The 19,376-nt window shown below is 36.4% G+C and overlaps 4 protein-coding genes and 1 long non-coding RNA gene across 5 annotated transcripts; 2 read left to right on the top strand and 3 right to left on the bottom strand.

The window, feature by feature from the left end:
* The first annotated feature begins 714 nt into the window (after positions 1–714).
* LOC110808919 (uncharacterized) lies at positions 715–1,472 on the top strand. The gene is made up of 2 exons (XR_002538709.2): positions 715–854; positions 985–1,472. It is a non-coding gene; the product is annotated as an uncharacterized LOC110808919 (long non-coding RNA).
* Positions 1,473–4,455: 2,983 nt separating this feature from the next.
* Positions 4,456–5,383, bottom strand: LOC110808922 (PRA1 family protein F3-like). The gene has a single exon (XM_022034561.2). It carries the CDS (start codon positions 5,231–5,233, stop codon positions 4,658–4,660), a length of 576 nt encoding a protein of 191 aa, XP_021890253.2. The 5' UTR covers positions 5,234–5,383; the 3' UTR covers positions 4,456–4,657.
* A 3,123-nt stretch (positions 5,384–8,506) lies between these two features.
* Positions 8,507–11,462, top strand: PLDEPSILON (phospholipase D alpha 4). The gene is made up of 4 exons (XM_088219006.1): positions 8,507–8,672; positions 8,873–9,436; positions 9,542–10,739; positions 10,850–11,462. The coding sequence occupies exons 1-4, from the start codon at positions 8,583–8,585 to the stop codon at positions 11,293–11,295; spliced, it is 2,298 nt and encodes a 765-aa protein (XP_088075132.1). The 5' UTR covers positions 8,507–8,582; the 3' UTR covers positions 11,296–11,462.
* Positions 11,463–11,588: 126 nt separating this feature from the next.
* Positions 11,589–14,240, bottom strand: LOC148266560 (Tetratricopeptide repeat (TPR)-like superfamily protein). Its single transcript, XM_088219005.1, has one exon. The coding sequence runs from the start codon at positions 14,238–14,240 to the stop codon at positions 11,712–11,714; it is 2,529 nt and encodes an 842-aa protein (XP_088075131.1). The 3' UTR covers positions 11,589–11,711.
* A 214-nt stretch (positions 14,241–14,454) lies between these two features.
* On the bottom strand, positions 14,455–17,020 carry LOC110808941 (uncharacterized). Its single transcript, XM_088219007.1, has 2 exons — positions 16,898–17,020; positions 14,455–14,514 (listed from the first exon to the last, which is right to left on the bottom strand). The coding sequence occupies exons 1-2, from the start codon at positions 17,018–17,020 to the stop codon at positions 14,455–14,457; spliced, it is 183 nt and encodes a 60-aa protein (XP_088075133.1).
* Positions 17,021–19,376: the final 2,356 nt, after the last annotated feature.

Genomic DNA, 19,376 nt, shown 5'->3' with positions numbered 1-19,376 from the left:
AAGGCCGAAAATCAAGAATCCCAAACAGGTGCCTGCTACTCTTTCGCCGGAGAAGAAAGCACAGAGCTGAGCTCCTTTCTGCCGCTGCAATTGATGATTGGCCCCTGCATTTAAAGAAGCGAAACTCGGGGAGAGAAATAAGGAAGCAGAAGCTGGCCTGAGCAACATCAGAGAGGCAGAGAGCATCAGACAGAGAAGAGATTGACAGGACAGAGCTAGAGGTTGATAAAGGGAACGCTGTTGAAGCTTTCTGAAACGGAGAAAAGTAGAAGAAGAGTGGTCCCAGAAGAATGCTTTTAGGTGCTCTGGTCGAGGTGGAGGAGAAGCTGCAGCGACGGAAGATCATGCTTGGAGGATTGGCGGAGCAGAAGAAGGCTTGGTAGGGAAGCTTTCCATGTCTACAAAAGGAGAAGATAAGAAGGGATAAGGATAAGGCAAGAAATGGTGAAGGGAAGGAAAGAGGGTTTTAGAAGACTTGGGAATTTAGGGTTCCCGATTAGCATTCAAAGAGAAGAAGAGGGGATGAGGAGAGTTCATCCCGTGTTCCAGAATGAAGGCGATTGAAGGAACTTTGGAGGCAATTCTGACGGGGAACACTAGAGCCCGGAAGGGTCTCTTTTTCGTCTTTCCCTTCTCAGCGGGTGCAGAGAATTGAGAGCGAGGATCTTTGAAAACCAAGGATAGAAGAGCCCGAGAGAGAAATCTGGGACCCGGATTCCTCCTTTGGGAGTTCGGCAACGGAAGACCGGTGTTTTTGAGAAGTGAGGCCCGGAGATTGGAGAATTCTTGTAAATCAAAACCAGAGCTTTGTGGGGGGAATCAAAGACCATGTTCTACGTCAAACTTGATGACAGGTAAAATTCTCCTTTTCATTATGCTTCGTAATTTTTCTTTTCATGAAGAATGTGATTGTTTAGGCCCTTGATGAACAGCTCCATTTTATGTTGATTATCCGTTTCTCCCATGATTATTGTCAAAATACAGTGTAAATATTGGATCAACGAACTTCTGTTACCTGCTCGCGCAAGTGCTTCTGTTAACTGTGGTTCCTGTAAGATAATTGCATTCTAGAATTTGGGTGATGACATATGTTTTGGCCTGCATTCTCCTGTAATTTTCCTGTTGCTGTACGAATGGTTGTAATACTCTGTACCAGTTGAATGGAAATATCAAAATGACGAACAGAAGACTCAAATAAATGAATCCTTGTAATGCACGAGAATGGTTTGAATGTGAATACTGGTTGAGTGTGAAGAACTTCTGGGGAACTCATTTCTGAAAGTTTACATGCCGCCTGGCTATGGGATTACATGTATTTTTGAGCATGAACTGGATGTGGAATTTGTAAATGGCTCTCATCATTGTCTGCTTGCTGCTAAATATTCTTTACTTCAGTTGAAATCTGTCACATGCCCTCTGTAACCTTGAAGACTGGAATGGTAACTTAAAATAGAACTTGAGCAAAAGCCAAATGATGGAAGTGTGTGGTAGTTAATACTCTTTAATTAATTTTAAAATGTTTAAAATTAGTGTATAAATATAATTTTTAAATTTTTTATTTAATGTATAAAATTTAATTTTAATTTTATAAATTATTAATTAATGTAAAAATGAAGAAAATTAAATGAATGATTAAATTGAAAATAATTTTAAAAAAATGAGTGAAAATTTGGGTTTTGAAAGTATTATTTTAAAGAAAATTTATAAACTGAGGGTTAAAATGTAATTTTAAAAAATTATGTACGCAGGATGCCCAGTCAGTAGTTCTGACGAACTGGAGCGCGCCGCGTGGTAAGGGACGCTGACGTGGTGCCACGCGGGAGGCTACAGGGGCGATCTGCGTGTCCGCGATCGGACGGTTCAGATTCGTTTTCGCGCGCACGGATGGTCCAAATCTATTCTCTCCTGAGACGCGATCAGACGGTAAGATTTAAACGCGATGAATAATTTATATCCACTTATTATTTAAACGCAATCGGATAGTTCAGACCAAATAGCGATAAACGGTTCAGATTCACTCCCTATTTAATTGCGATCGAACGATTCACATCAAACACGATGGACGATCCAGATTAAAAAGAGACGAATATAAATAATTTTCTTCACATCAAACCCTAATATTAGCCGTCAGACCCCTCACCCTCCCCCCGCTGAAGAAGAAGACCCAGTCGCCGGAAAGAAGCTGACCGCCGCGTCGGAACCACTTCCGACTGCCAAAAGAGGTAAAAAAAAAATTTTTGCATGAAATTCGATTTTAAACACCCCATGGCCAAATCAGAGTAAAAAAATCAGTAGATTGGCCGGAAACCACGGGTAAAATCTGGCGGCGCCATTGCGAAAAATTATAAAAAACACCTCCGATGAGGTCCTTCCCGATTCCCGTTCTGCATAATTCTTCTATAATTGTAATCACTGTTTTTTTCTCTACAGGTTGACTGAAGCAAAACACATAATTGCAAAAGTAAGCCGGCGGAGCCGCCACACCAGAGAACTCCGCCGCCGGTAAGTTTCAGTTTTTCGATTTTTTTTTTGCCAACCGATGCCTCTTAACGTGTTTTATCACAGGAATTTATACAAAACCAGTCAAAAAAAGCCGATCCGAGGCAAACCGCCATCGCCAAAGCATGGTGGAACCGTCGTTTCGGAGTTCTAAAATTTGCCAAAAAGGTTCCTATGCTGATTTTGGATTTTTTGAAATATTTTTAGGTACTTGAAGCACGTTTTAATCCCCGAAGAAAAATTCAGGAAATTCGGGGACCGCCAGTAGGCGCAGCCAAAAGTTTAGCATTTCGGACATCGATTTGGGTAAAAATCCATCACCTTATTCTTTGTTATGGAATTGAAGTCTAATTAATAATAATACGGTATTTTGTATAATTTAGAAAATATTCATAATTAATTATAGGTTACTAATGGAGCCAGAGCCGGAAGTTATTCATTGTTGATCTTGTTGATTAATTTTACAGTTTGAATGCATGATAATACCTGATTGATTGATTTTATAATTTTGAATGCATGTATTGTTTGCCTTATGTGATTATAGTTAAACTGAGAACTGAGATGCGATTGTATTCCTTTGATGCATGTTTTGTTTGTTTTATGTGATTACGGTTGAATTAGGAAACTGGAAACGAAAGGTAAATTGAAAATTGTTTGATTAAGTAAATGGATGAAATGACAGTCTTACTAGATATCTTGAGAGATGGTGGACGAACTGGGTGCATAGGGAACCCTACCGTGAACGTTGTCTCGTATTAGACAGAGTATCGAGATTTGATAATTTGACGCTCATACCGGACGAGATATGAGGACGGCCCGTTTCAGCCCTTATACCGGATAAGATATTGAGGTTTGGAAATTTAGCGCTCATACCGGACGGGTACGAGGACGATCCGTTAATTAAAAATGTTAAATGAAAGGGTTCACGCGTAGTGGGGGATATCCCTATGGACCCCTATGAATACCACCAGGCTGATAAAAAGAAAAATTATTGTTCCAACTGATTGCATGTGAAATTATGACATGTGTTATATTATTGACTCTATAGGCTGTCTTTGTAAATCTCGCTACGGTAAGTATCCGGTAAATGATTTTACTTATGATAAACGAATTTGCTAAATTAAGAACTCCATTAGTTGTTTTTGTGATTTCTACCAACATTCATTTCTGTGTCGGTGAGTAACGCGATATTTTTACTGAACTAGTATAGCTCACTCTTTCATTACTCATTTCATATCAAGAGGATCAGGATCCAAGCCCGATCCGCAAGAGGGTTGCGAGTAAAACGTTCAGTTTGTTTACCTTTAATTTATTTATTTGGTTATTAGTTATTTTTTTTGAAAGAGTTATATCCGTAAATTCTACTCAGTACTTTCAATTATTGCATAAGAAATATAGATCATAACTATTTGTTTCGTTTCTGCGCTAAATTTATAATTTATTTTTTTTGAAATTTTCGGGATCGTTACAGTAACAATTTCGAGCAATGGGTTTAGAGAGTTGCAGAGTTCTCCGATCACATTCTTTTTTGGTGCCCCTTCGAGAGTTTGGACATTTGCACATGTTTTATTTATTGGGGTAAACTTCTGTTATCATATTCACATACACATCTAATTGGATCATTACACCTTTTAATTCCCATACAATAGAGTTGTGACATTTAATGCAATGACAATGTCAAGGTTGGTCCGGATTCTCCAACAATCTGCGTTGTCCTTACCTATCCTATAAATGTACTTGTCTTCTACTAATATACCCACCTGTAAGTTGGTAAAAAGAAAAGAACATATGTATATGTATATGTATGTATCTGTATATATTCATTTGGAGACATGGTAAGTGCACCAACTTTTACAGTAGGTCATAAAAGGAGCTACACGAATCATTATTGAAAAGCTGATACAACCCTTCTGTTTGTAAATCACGTGGGAAGCTCTCCTTCAAAGACGATGATGATTCCAACAATGGAAATCATATAAAATTAATGTTCCATGAACAAAAAATTCAATTCAGTCCAGAAAATACCATACCCATTTCAACAACAGTGTTAGAAAAACAAGAACAAAACCCAGAAATTTCAAGAAGAAAAAAAAATCATACCGAACAATAAATAAATCATACATATAATTCAGACAGTAAAAAAAAAATATTAAACTAATTAAGAGGAAGAAGAAGATGAAGCGGCAACCACACCGGTCATCAGCCCGCGAGCAGCTTCCTCATCCACGAACAAATCATCAGTCTTCCTCAACGCCGCATGAACCGTCACTATAACCAACCCTATCGCCACCGACACCAATATATTCAACGTCGCGTGAGTTAAAAGCAGCAGCACGATCGTAACCACGCCTAGAACGATCAGCACGGCGCGATCGTCGATCGTCTTCCCAAACACCGCCAACGGCTCGTCTCGAAGGAAGTACAGGAAAAGCCAGGCCGCCATCATCACTACAAACACTATCAGCGACACCGGGTGCCATAAAAGGCTTAGGAACAGAACAAATAGTGCCGTTATCGCGTAGTTCATGCGGAAATACACCGCGTTGGTTTTGATTCTGATAAGGGCGTCGGAGATGCCGCGGGGTAAACTAACGGAGCGGTAGTCGAACATGAGTTTCCACGGACGCCGGGTGCCGAGGCCGGACTTTATCCGGTCCTTAGCTCGTGATAAGTACTCCATGTTGGCGATCGGAGTTGCAGAAGACGATGTCGGAATTGTTCCATAGTTTGTCATGAAGGGTTGATTTGACTTTTCGGTAAGGAGATCGGAGAAGAAAGGATTTGAGGGTTTTGGAAGAAAGTAGACGTGGGGGGTTGTCTTGGAGAAGAAGAGAAAGAAGTATGGAGGGAGAAGGAGGAGGTTCTTATAAGGTGACTGTGAGGTCCATTTCTTCTGGTGTTGCACATGGTTTATAATTTTTTATTTAATTATTCATTTAATTATTCCTACTTTTTAATTTTATTTTTATTTTTTAAATTTTTGGAATTGATTTTCTTTTGGGATTTACAAGTTGAATACATAAATAATAAATAAAATTAATTGAAAATATTTATAAAATTTAAATTAAATTATAAAATTCACTATATTTTTTAGCTTTTTTTTCGTATACACGAACATTACTTAAAACAATAATATTTTATTTAACTACGAAAAGATGTCGCCTAAATTTCAATTCGCAAAATACCTAAAATATTTTATTTAATTCAACGATAACATTTTGAAACATTAGACATTGGTATCTTTTTAGTACAACAAAATATATTTATTTATTTTTATAATAAATAAAAATCGAACTTACATTCTTGACAAACGAAAAATTAATAACTGACCTAAAAATCAACTATATAAGCACGAATCGTTTGTAAAATGAAAACTAATATATTAAAAATAAATTTCTCTATAATTTTATCTTCTACTAATAGCCTATTTTATTATTATTATTACTACTACTATTATTACTGATATTATTATTATCGTCTCCCTTGTTCGTAATATTATTATTATTTTTTAAAAAGATGGGATTTAGTTACCACAAGAACTCTACGAGGAGGGTCATGCCCAATTCCGCTACCTCTTTTTTCAATATATATATATATATATAATGTATTTTTAGTTCCTTATTTATTTTATTTTATTCTTTTTTCATTCTTTTTGAGATATGATGCCCAAAATCAATTAGGCTTGAAAAAGAATACTACAAGTGTTATTATATATTTGTTGTATATTTATTTTAATTAGTTTATCCATTACGATTTCGTGCTTTTTAATTTTACCATATTTGGAGAATTGATAATTATAGTTGAGGGAAAAATTTTTTTACTTTTTTTTACTCTTTTCACTTCTGAATATTTTAATATTTTTATATGTCAAATTATATATTATCAGAGACATTATATCCAAATACTTCCGTAATAAATCAATTCTAAAAATACCACATCTTTTGTTACAACGTTAATGAAGTTAGAGATAACGTTTTTGATATGAGTTTATCATATCTAAATTACTTAAATCTGATTTGATATAGTTTTTCAAACAAATTTATGGGGTAATTTCTCGTTATACGCTGTGAATATCATTTTTCTCCTCGGTGTTATTTAGAATTCTTGATAATATTTTTGTATACAAAATAAAAAGATGAAGAGAAAATAGATCTACTTATTTAAGACTTTGTTCTGTAGTTGACCTTCTAAATATGTATCTATTGATAACGAACTAGTGAGAGACGTTTGTTATGCGTTGAAAAATTAGATTTATTACCTCAATTGTTGAATCCACGATTGCCCATAATATGCTTTAAAAAGAATTACTCCGCTCTATCAAATATATTTTTCATATTGTACTTTATAAGAAATTTTGTCTTCTTCCCGAGATTCTCCTCGTAGATATTTATAGCACGATGATCACATTTTTTTTTTGGTATATTTTTCTGTTTCGTAAAACTAGTTTGCACGAGAAATATTAACTATTAATATCATTACGGTAATATATTAGAAATTAGAAAATAGTTTATATTTATTCATTGAAGAGTAAGACGGGAAAATTTTAGTATTTGATTAATTATTTTATTTAATTCCTCATCAATTTTTAAGATTTAATTGTTTTAATATTATATATAATTATAACTTTAACTTTATATCTTCGAATTTTTTAATCACATTGAAATATAGAAATTAAATTTATATTTTTTTAAAAGTATTTAATAATAAATATAACACAATCAAGGAGTGACGGGACGGGCTGACGTGGATGTCGACGTGGATTGAAATAATAAAATTAATAAGAGAAAAATAAGGAGGCCGACATTTCCAAGGGGATAAAGTTCGCGTCCAGCGCTTCACTCGGGGACGGCGGTGATAAAGCGACATGCGAAGTGCCACCAAACCTTGTCACCTCCTCCCACGTGGCATGTTGCTAAGGGTCCCTCCAAAAAGTTGTGCAAAGGCATCGCTTTCCTCTCAAACGGACATATGCGTCTCGTGCACAAGTGGCGCTCTGTTATTGGCTGGGGGACTTTTCGACGGTGACAGCCACTTAGATTTCGCCACGTCACAATTTTGCAGGAGAATTTTGTGGATGATGGATATATTATTATTTATCAAGCAATCCCATTATGCATAATGCTTCACAAATTTGGATAATTTCATTTCTTTTGCATGAACCCAAAATATTGTACACCTCCGTGTATATATGGACGTCTTAAATGTATCTCGTGTTAGATTTAGGTTAATCTTTATTCGAACACCGTATGATCGTGTTACATGAAATACGTCAAATTCAAAACAAGTCATTCCCAAAAAAAATAAATGAATTTCAACGATTTTGGATAAATTTAAAGAGAATTTTCTCGTACGTTTATCATAAAATATTTTTAAATCTCGATACACCCAATGTTAGATAGTTGTCAAGAAACACAAGTCAGAAAACACGATATGCACTTCGACTACACCTTCGTAATTCTAAATACCCGGATTCGTTGTAGTTTTTCCTGTAATGCTCTAACCGCCTCCGTGAATTAGTTACTTCTAAATAAATCATGATAGTTAGATAGCGTTATATTTAGTGATTTTCTAATAGTTATGCAGTTTTAAGTATTCAATTATCGAATTTGTAAGATATAAAATTCTTTGTTTACTGTAAATTTTTTTGGATGAAAATGATTAAATGGCTTTAAATAGAACAGAATGGATTTGCACATATATACATATGTGTGTATACATATATATATATATATATATAGTTCAGAGAAGAGAATGATTTGAATTTTAAGACACTTAAGCTTGAAGTTAAAAATTGTGGCAGTAGCTCTTTTAGTGTTGCCTCTAAGATTAGGATAGAAAATTTTACAAGTTTCTCTAAACTGGAAACCGCTCATTTGCATTCCAAGTTTTCATTGCTTATTCAACTGAAACTACCAATCCAACCTACCTTTATATGTATGTACATAGATATATATATGTATATATATATATATATATATCATATCAGACTGTGGATGAACATGACAAAATCTTAAGTTTCAAGACCCAACTTAGTTTTAGATTCTGTATTTGTCTGCTTCTCTAGCTTGGAGAACTTTTTAGAGATGGAGGGGAGTAATCAAAAGTTCCTTCACGGAACACTTGAAATATCCATCTTTGATGCAACACCTTATGCACCTTCATTTCCACTCGATGTAAGTACCTTCCATCTGGGTGTATATACCCTATTTTGCAGGACCATGTGCCTTTATCATCCCATTTGGTACCCCATATCATGTAAATAAATCACTAATATGGACCGTCCCCATTTCATCTCTTATATCTATATATAAATATAGACATATACCATGCACAAATTCGAGCTTCTTCAACAATTAATATGTATTGATTGCAGTGTATGCTCTGGACTGGGAAGCCTGCATGTGTGACCATCAAAATAGACAACAAGAAGGTAGCGAAAACAAGCCACGAACGTGACCGGGTCTGGAACCAGACCTTCCAGATCCTCTGTGCACATCCATCCCGTACAAATATCACCATTACTCTGGAAACAAAATGCTCCATCTTGGGAAAGTTCCAAATCCAGGCACAACAGATACTAACCCAGGCTAGTTTGATTAATGATTCCTTCCCTCTCTTAATGGAAAATGGTAAACTGAACCTGGAGCTCAAGCTGAGGTTCATGTTATGGTTCAAACCAGCAGAAACTGAGCCAGGCTGGGGCAGATTACTCAGCAGCGGACAATTTCATGGACTAAGGATTGGTAATACATTCCCTCAGCGATCCAATTGTCGTGTTATGCTATATCATGATGCCCATCATAGCCCAACATTCCAGCCTCCAGTTCCCCTTTGTGGGTCTCCAAGAAAGCTATGGGAGGATGTGTACACAGCAATAGAGGATGCAAGGCATTTGGTTTATATTGCAGGCTGGTCTTTCAATCCCAAGATGGTTTTGGTATGAACATTTGATTGCACAAAAGTGCACACTATCTATATACATATATAATATTATATCGTAACAATTAGAGAGTACAAATATGGTTCTTGTGTTCTTGAGCAGGTTCGTGATCCTGAATCAGATATCCGTCATGCAAGAGGTATCAAGATCGGTGAACTATTGAAGAGGAAAGCTGAGGAAGGAGTAGCTGTGAGAATCATGCTTTGGAACGACGAAACATCTTTGCCAATAATAAAGAACAAAGGGCTGATGAGAACACATGATGAAGATGCCTTCGCTTACTTCAAAAATACCAAAGTTATATGCAAGTTATGCCCAAGATTACACAACAAATTCCCCACTGTATTTGCTCACCACCAGAAGACGATATCTGTGGACACAAGAGCACATGAATCTGCAGCTGAAAGAGAGATCATGAGCTTTGTTGGTGGACTAGATCTTTGTGATGGCCGCTATGATACAGAGAAGCATTCCTTGTTCCAGACACTTAACACAGAATCCCACTGCTACGATTTCTATCAGACAAATATTGCAGGATCTAGCCTGAAAAAAGGAGGGCCAAGAGAGCCATGGCACGATTGTCATGCCTGTATAACAGGCGAAGCTGCTTGGGATGTATTGGCCAATTTTGAGCAAAGATGGACAAAACAATGTGACCCTTCTTTGCTTGTCTCTACAAGTATCACTCAAAATCTTGCACAACAAGCATTTCCTTCAACTACATCCAATGAAAGGAATTGGAAAGTGCAAGTGTTTCGATCAATAGACCACGTGTCAACGATCAAGATGGTGAAAAACTTAAGCGTGGAACGAAGCATCCATCAAGCTTATGTAGAAGCAATAAGGAGGGCTGAGAAGTTCATCTACATTGAGAACCAATATTTCATTGGAGGATGCCATTTATGGGAGAAGGACAGGCATTGCGGATGCAGAAACTTGATCCCTGTAGAAATTGCACTCAAAGTAGCGAACAAGATCAAGTCAAAAGAGAGGTTTGCAGTGTATATATTGATACCTATGTGGCCTGAAGGAGTGCCTGAAAGTGAATCAGTCCAAGATATACTGCACTGGACAAGGGAAACAATGTCAATGATGTATAAGCTCATCGGTGAAGCCATTAAAGAGAGTGGTGAGGCAGGTCATCCACAAGATTATTTGAACTTTTTCTGCCTCGCAAATAGGGAAGAAGAGAACAAAGGAGAATATGTGCCTCCATGTTCTCCTCACCCCTTGACACAGTACTGGAATGCCCAGAAGCACAGAAGGTTTATGGTATATGTCCACTCCAAGCTAATGATCGGTATGTCAATTTCTGTGTTAAGCAAATAACTGAATATACATTTTCTATCAGCATAAATATTTAGTTTCATTAATTATTTAAAAGTATCTTCCTTTCATATTATTTCTCAGTGGATGATGAATACCTTCTAATCGGATCAGCCAACATAAACCAACGATCCATGGACGGGCAACGGGACACTGAAATTGCAATAGGATGTTACCAGCTCAAAACTGATAATGATCATGAAATCAAAACCATAAGCTCTGGTGATGTACATGCTTACCGTATGACACTCTGGTATGAGCATGCTGGACTAATTGAAGCATCATTTTACATGCCTCAAAGCCTGGAATGTGTGCATAGAATACGATCCATTGGACAAAAAATGTGGAAAATTTACAGTGGAGAAGAAGTTGTTGACATGGAAGGGGTGCACCTTGTAACATACCCCATTGAAGTAACGGAGGAAGGTTTGGTTGAAGATCTGGTTGATAATGATGGCAATTTTCCTGATACAAAAACTCCAGTTAAGGGAAGGAGATCAAAAATGCTGCCACCAATTTTCACCACATAGTTGCCATTGTCGTCATTATCATCACACCTAGCAGCATTAATACTGTTTTAGAAATTAACACACAGGGAGGTGAATTAACATTTGACATTAAACATCAACATACTGTAATCAAAATGCTAAAAATTTCAAAAATTGCAGAACATGATGCCAGTTCTCTTCTTGACTAATACTCAGAACCCAAAGTCTTTTTTGGCGCTGCTTACTAGTCAATTTAGATTAGAGAGCATCTGCAAGGAAGCAAAAAAAATAATAACAGCAACTAAAACAATGCAAACATTAATGTCAACCAAGAATAGTTCCAAGGCTTCATTTTTATTGTCTGATTTTTCCTCAAAATTGAACAAAAGCAAGTTCAAGTCTACATATTCCCTTGTACCAGAACTTATGTTATGTAAAATTATGAGTTACAAATAAAATTACCAATAATCTTTACAAGAACAACAGCCTTCCCTAAAATGATGAAACCGAATTGGATCTCTCAGAACGATTTCTCTCTTCTCCACCACTGAAATGAACTTCATCATCAAGTGGCAATCAGGACAGACCCTCAAGTTCTTCATTACCCTCAGCGGAGCTAACTTTGGTGAACTGATTATCCCAAAAGTCACAGCTAACAGTTCACTGTGGTAGTTTTCCACCGACTTGACCTTTAGCTTTGTTTCAGTTTCAGATGCACTTGAGGCGACAGTCTTATCATTATAATCTATTTCTTTAATCTTCTCTAACATCTCTAGTAGCCTCTCATCAATTAAGTGGCCCATTGGATGAGATCTATCACCTGCCACAAAAGAATGAACTTTGTTTCCCACTTCGATCCAACTTAGACCAGGTTCCTTTTTAATGTGTCGAAATTTCATCAGCTCTCTAACTTCTGTTGCTGCTTGCTCCATTCCAGCATCAATGTAGATGTTGTAGAGGAGTACATAAGATGCAGCAGCCTCGGGTTCAAGCTCAATCACTTTCTCCGCAACACGTTTCCCAGTTACTGTATCTTTATGAGCCCTGCAAGCACTCAACAAAGCTCGCCACATTACAGGACTACTCTCAAAACCTGATCTCAGAATGAAATTTTCGGCATCTGCCAGCCTGCCAGCACGAGCAAGCATGTCAACAACACAAGCACAGTGCTTCACACTACTTCCAATGCCATAATCTTTCTCCATGCTTTCGAAGTATTCTAGTCCTTTATCTACAAGGCCACCATGACTACAAGCAGTAAGAAGACCGAGGAACGTAATATCATTCGGTGCAACCTGAAATGTGCTCATCAGCCTGAAGAGGTTCAAAGCATCCTTACCAAATCCATAATGTGCATTACCACAGATTATCATGGACCATGTCACCACATCAGGATTCTCTGCCTCTTTGAAGGTCATGTTAGCAGAAACAATATCTCCTGACTTTGCATACATGCAGATCTGTGAGTTCTGCACAACCCTAAACTTCTCTATGCCACTTTTTATCGCATATCCTTGGACCTGCTCCCCAGATCTTGCTGCAGCTAAAGATGCACAAGCACCAAATATACTAGATATTATGAACTCATCTGGTTTCTTTGTAGATGCCAGGAATTCATGAAACAGAGAAAGTGCACTCTCATACTGCCCATGTTGTATATGACTAGCAATCATCGATGTCCACAAGGCAATATCTTGCTTGGGAGTTGAATTAAAGCATTTGATGCCATCTCCAAATGACCCAAATGAAGAGTATAACCCAATAAGTGCACTTGCAATAAACTCATCAGACTGGAAGTTGTTCTTGCAAATTTGAGCGTGAATCTGCATTCCCCACATGAAAGCTTCAATGGCATTGCATGCTTTGAGTATGCTTGAGAATGTAAAGCCTGAGGGATTCATACCCCGCCGTTGCATTTCCAAAAAAAGGTAAAAGGCTTTACTTGCACATTCATCATCAAAAGGGTCTGTTTGGAGAAACCCAGATATCATGGCATTGTACATAATAACATTGTGGGTAGGCATTAGTTCGAAAATCTTGATTGCATCATTCAAATTCACCTTCTTTGCATACATGTCAAGCAATGCAGTCCCAACAACAACATCCAGTTCCATTCCAAGTTTGATCACGCACCCGTGAAGAATCATTCCATATTGGATTGAGTCATAACAAGAATTTGTAGAACATGCCTTTAAGGCACTGCCTATGGTGTAAGTATTCAAACTCAGTCCACGCTGATTCATTTGAACCAGCAGCCTCAACATTTCTTCATTTTCACCAATTCTAACGAAAGCCGCAATCAAAGAATTCCAAGAAACATGGTCCAATTCATCAGATCTCTCAAACAAGCACCTAGCCTGGTCAATATGTCCACATCTACTGTACATATCAATCAGCAAATTCGTTAAGAAAACTTGCTTAGCTAATCCATATACAATAACTAATCCATGAATCAACTTACCCAACTCAATGTCACCAGATTGAACACACACACTTAAGGCACCAGCAAAAGTGAACTTGTCGAGCTTTAAACCAGCAAGTCTTGCTTCAGCAAAAACATTCATAACATGATCATGGAATCCCTTCTGGGCATACCCAGATATTAAAGAATTAAATGAAACCACATTCTGCTTAGGCATCCTATCAAACAAATGGTGAGCAAACTCCATTTCTCCACACTTACAGTACATATTAAGAAGGTTGTTTAGCAAGAACAGACATGGTTGAAAGGAACTCTTGACAATGTGGGCATGAGCAAGCCTGCCAAGGATTGAAGACCCTGATTTGGAAGAGGACTGGATCAACTTTGTGTAGGTGACAGAATCCAGAGAAATACTTGGGTAGCATGGCTGTGGTAGGGGTATTATGGTTTGAATCAGAGGTACGGAAGAAGTCTTTGGTTTTGTGGAAGGAATCAGAAACTTAGACAAATAAGAGGCAGATAAGAGAAAACTGGGCTTTGTGTGCTTGGTTTTTCCAACTAACATGCTGTTGCTGAAATTCACTTGAAAGATCTGTCTGCTTAATGCATACTTTTAGCACTAACAATTCTTTTGGATCTTATTAGTAGTTTTTTGTTAGTTGTATATTCAAGTATCTGCGCAGAATCCACTTAACATATATTATCTTTAATCTTTACCATTGAAGATATACTGAAATAACAGAACTGATCATCCAGTAGATCTGTTTTCAAACACATTCTTATGAAGACCTTGAACCCTTTGCCAAAGCAGCTTCACGTTCCAGATGAAGCCTTTCTCTCTGAAACAAATCCAATATCGGAAAATTGATTAGTTAGCTTTAGAAAAGGAGATGTGTAGTACCTCGTCAGCTAACCACAAGAAGATTGTATATATAATTGACATCAAATGTACTGTAACTGGGCAAGTAAAGCCGCACTCTGGATAATGACACGTGTGTATGATAAGTAAACGGATCTGAATTCAACACAGTAGTTACTGGGATCTGAAAAGATCTATTCCATACATATTGCGGTCATGGTAATTTACAATTCAAAAAATTGCAGAAGAAAACAGTTTAAAAGACTAAAAAATCTTTAGTACAGTTAGAACCTTTTTCTCCACCAAAAGAAAAATTATGTACAAATACAGTCCAATAAATTATAATAGTAATTTCGGCTGAGGAGACTTGCAACCATGTTCTACTCTGGTGTTCTATGGTCTACAAGCTCTGGACTCTGGTTTATAGTCTATTAGGTGTTGACGAGTAATGACAAGTTCAATGAGAGATGAAATTTGGGCGTCAAAGGGTATGGGAGGAAGAAGAAAACAAGCGGGGCTAATACCGCTTACTATCTTTTGGATTGTATGGAAGGAGAGGAACCAAAAGGCTTTTGATGGGGTTGATGATGTTGATGGTTTTGATTTACTCAATAATTGATGGTTTTAAACCCTTAGTTTTTTGTTACTAGGTCATTCTCTTCAATAGATGAAGGATTTTGGGAACTTTATTGACACCTTGATTGATTTGTAAATTTTTATACATGAGTGGGCACCCCCTTGGTGCTGATATCAATATATATCATACACTTTTTATTTCAAGAAAAAAATTACAATAGTAAAGACTAGTTAGTTATCAAAATTAGAGAATTACCCTAAGATTGAGTTTGATTCAAATTCAATGGAATATGAATGACAATACAATACAAGTAAGATGAATTTTGAAAGAAAATGACAGTGCAATACAAGTGAGATGAAATTTTGAAAGAAAATAACATTCTAATTCTAAATCATTTTTATGTCCAATTCAAGTTGGGTACTTATGTGATTCCTTCTTGACAAGTGATAATTCAAACCCACTACTTTAGATTAGAGATACTAGCCCAGTTGATTTAATATGAATCAAGTATATAAATCGTAACTAGATTCTATAAATCAAATAATTGAGATTTAGGAAAAAAAAAATGAGAATTAAACAGACTTGAGACAAATACAACTTAAAAAGGAAATAAAAAGTTTGTTGCCTCCACATCACGCTTCATGTATATGGAACTGCTCATACTTCATCTACAATCTTCCTAGAACTCTTTTTAGAAGTGCTATGTTATTGATGGACCTCGCCCTATAAAGAGCCTCATTTGATTTTTTCAACCTAGAAATAAGTAATATATGCATAGTAGTTAATACTAGAAAGATTTGAGTGCATGAGTCCCACCCCACTTATTAGCTTCGGTTAACAGGAAAAACAACCTACTCTTCATTTCCAATTTGAATCATGTACTTAGAAAAACAGTTAAAACCAACCTACACATAATAAGCAATTGTTTGCAAATCGATGAAGAACGTCTATTTATCATTTCAGATTCTTCATTTCAGTTCCATGAAAGTCTAATTAACCATGCTAACAATCAAAACAGAAAAATGGACAGTTCACTGCTAACAAGCCAACAAGATAAAAACTAATAGCACTATAACATACGTACATGATCTTTTTAGTTTCAACTCAATGAATTTATTACTAAGCAAAACCCTGCAGTTTTTTTGGCTGAATATACCATGTTTGTCATACTAAACAACGGACAGATGACATTTACTAAAGAGAATATAGTGCATATTCCGGTTTGTCATACCATGTTTGTGGACTGTGCGGAAAGTTAGGAACAGTAGGGCCTTTGAGGGTCTTGATGACACTAATGATTTTGATGTACTGAAGAATAAATGGTTTAGTACCCTTAATTTTTTGCTTACGAGTCATCCTCCGGTTTCTTTTGAGACTTATAGGAAGATTACTGGAATGGAGAACTAAGCTGTAAATAATTGTACATGTTCATTTGCACCCCCGGTGCTCATACTAATACTACTATTCTACTTTTCATTTCTAAAAAAAAAAATATAGTGCATACTCCTTCAAGATCCACCTCAATGTGTTTATTACTGAGCAAAAACCTGGAATTTTTGGCTGAAATACCATGCTTATCACACTAAACAATGGATAGATAACATTTTCTTGAGGAGAAGAATTGAGTGTTATTCATTCATATAAAACATGCCAACTGGAACTTCTTTTAGAACAACATAGAAGAGAAGCTGCCAACAATAACATTTTCTTATACAAACAATAGATTATTCATCTGCAAGGAGAGGAATATGTATTATAGTTATAGAAGAAACATGAGAATACGAACCCTTCTTTCCCAATAGGGAAGGAAACACACGAAATCATAAACTGGAGTGATGGTTGAGACCAAAACAAAATTGAGTCCAGTGAAAACCAAGAGCGCTGTCATTGGACGGGTTCTGTGAGGCATCTTTTACATCAAAAGATTTTGGACCTGCAATAATGTGTTTGCTGTCAATAAATGATCATAACTATGTGAAATGAATTCTGTCCATATGCATGTTCTCTGTGTGTGAATGTATACCAGTTATTGCACTTTGAAACAGCCACCAGAAGAATTTCAAATTCAACTGTAAAAAGGGTGGAAAGAAAAGAAGATAAGGTAAACATCTTGAATATTAATGCTCAGAACTTCTATGTCTACATTTAGTAAAGTCAAAAGGCTATGGCAAAACAAAAAACTTGAGTTTAAGCTATGAACAGAAAGAAGATTTTGAAAAGTAAAACAAGGTGTCAGTAAAATTTGAGTTTCAAGCCTTAATTCATTTAACCATAGTGAACTTCGTTGCAATGGGATCAATAACTAAAATTTGCAGAAGCAAGGGCACGTGGACACACCACAAAAAGCTTAGACAATTCTGCATTTTCAGATCACTGAACTAAGACAAAATGCAAAGGGGAAGCATATGAAAAAATGAATTTAATAGATCAAAGACTTCTCATGTATAACTATTTACCAAAAGAAAAACCTTTTCAATAAGTGATCATAATTGATTATAATAGAAGTCAACAAAATGTTTTCATCCAAAAAGGTAGCCACAACTGTCCAGTAAAAACATAAATGAGATGTGCAAATGAAGTTATATCTGGACACTTGTGAACATCACATAGAATGACATTGGCATCCCTGAGAAAACATGTTCATGCACATACAGACAAACACATCCACATGAATTATATACATTGAAGCAGAAATATTCTCTTACGACACGTATTATTGCTTTGCAGCTATGCTGCATGGGTTCAATACTATTGACCAACTTAACTGTCCATTATGGCTGAATAGACCTAGAAAAGTAAAATATAGAAAAATAAAACTGAAAGACAAAAATAAATTTTCACCTCAATGTTCTTTCTACCAACTATTTCCACTTTGAGTTGATTGGTAAATCTTTTAATATGCTCATTTTCAGGTGCAACCAAATCATAAAATAGGACCCCAACGAAAACATTTGATATCCAAGAACATCACTTGAAAGGAGCAAATAGGATTTTTGAAACAAATTAACAAATAATCATGTTTCATTTTCTACCAATCTACACTAGAAGTAGAAATGTAGACATGCAATTAGTTTGGCTAAATTAGTAGTTGTATTTTCCTTTTCAGAGTTCCCTAGGATCTCTCTAGCTCTGTTGTCAAGGTCTTTAAAGCAACACCATCGAAGTGGGGGTTAATGAACAGAAGTGAAAGATGGAACAGAGGTAGAAATAATTACTCTGGTGCAGAGGAAAGTTAAATGTGCTTGGGTGACAGGGGAAGCAAAGACAGGTTTAGATCTCCAAAAAGAGACGACCATAAATCTAAGGAGGTAAAAGTGAAAAAAAAAAAAATTAACTTGTATTACAAATATAAACTCCATTAACTAAATACTAGTCCTGCCATATAAATCGTAAGAAAAAAGAAAAGATAAAAGAAAAAAAACACGGCCAGATAACAGACAAATGGTGAAAAGATTGAAGGAAAAAATAGTTCGAAATGATTGAATGACTGTACAGAAATTATTGAACACTCTTTTTTTTTTTCTGAAATAACGATTCTGTAAGTGTTTTTCATTCACATCTTTTCTCGAACAGTTGGTAGACCGCATTATCTAGAATCCAACAACCACTCCGGGCTAAAGAAAAAGAACAAGCAAAGAGGTATCTAATCTGGTTCTCGAATTACACAATCATTCATCATACATGAATAGATAACCTCAAGAACACACCGGTAATACTCCAAACCAATGCCTAAGTACTTGGATTCAGTTGAAGCTGACCCCCTTTTTTTTTTCAAGTAACCCATTTTTCTTCCTCGAATCTCTAAAAATACCCAGTTTCCATTTCTTTCAAATTCCATTCAAAACAATACAAGTACTAACACAAGGAAGCAAATAGAACCCATACCCAGTGGATAGGAGGTTGATAGTTTCAGGCTATAACAACAGAATAGGTCAATTTAGCTTCATTTAACAGAAACCAGTGAATTCTTATTCTTTTGGTGGCTACCTGGCTTTGAAAACGAAGAGATGATCGCGGTGGCGTTCGATTCAAATCCTGAGAAATCGTCACGTTCAGCGCCTAGTCATACGATGGTTGCCGCGGCAGAGTAGCGAGAGAACAGAAGGTGAATGTGGCCGTAGTGGGATTCTAGGGCGTGTGCTTTTGATCTGCCGGAAACGACGTCGTTTTCCGATTAAGCTGGAGCGTGCCGGAAGCGTGATTGAGCCGAATAGTGTCAATCATGCCCTAAAATCGTAAATGTAAATTATATTTATTGGCAAATA

The sequence above is a fragment of the Carica papaya genome, chromosome 4 (assembly GCF_054855325.1).
Source record: "Carica papaya isolate Zhongbai chromosome 4, ASM5485532v1, whole genome shotgun sequence".
Taxonomy (NCBI): Eukaryota; Viridiplantae; Streptophyta; class Magnoliopsida; order Brassicales; family Caricaceae; genus Carica; species Carica papaya.
Note: the sequence above shows the minus strand (reverse complement) of the source record. Positions and strands in the feature narration are given on the sequence as shown.

Bases quoted from the DNA above. Each gene is read 5' to 3' on its own strand.
- LOC110808922 (XM_022034561.2), bottom strand. From the start codon at position 5,233: ATGACAAACTATGGAACAATTCCGACATCGTCTTCTGCAACTCCGATC.
- PLDEPSILON (XM_088219006.1), top strand. From the start codon at position 8,583: ATGGAGGGGAGTAATCAAAAGTTCCTTCACGGAACACTTGAAATATCC. The intron at 8,673-8,872 runs GTAAGTACCTTC...TATTGATTGCAG, and splicing joins CACCTTCATTTCCACTCGAT to TGTATGCTCTGGACTGGGAA. The intron at 10,740-10,849 runs GTATGTCAATTT...ATTATTTCTCAG, and splicing joins CCACTCCAAGCTAATGATCG to TGGATGATGAATACCTTCTA.
- LOC148266560 (XM_088219005.1), bottom strand. From the start codon at position 14,240: ATGTTAGTTGGAAAAACCAAGCACACAAAGCCCAGTTTTCTCTTATCT.
- LOC110808941 (XM_088219007.1), bottom strand. From the start codon at position 17,020: ATGCCTCACAGAACCCGTCCAATGACAGCGCTCTTGGTTTTCACTGGA. The intron at 14,515-16,897 runs GTTCGTATTCTC...GATTTGTTTCAG, and splicing joins TTCCCTATTGGGAAAGAAGG to AGAGAAAGGCTTCATCTGGA.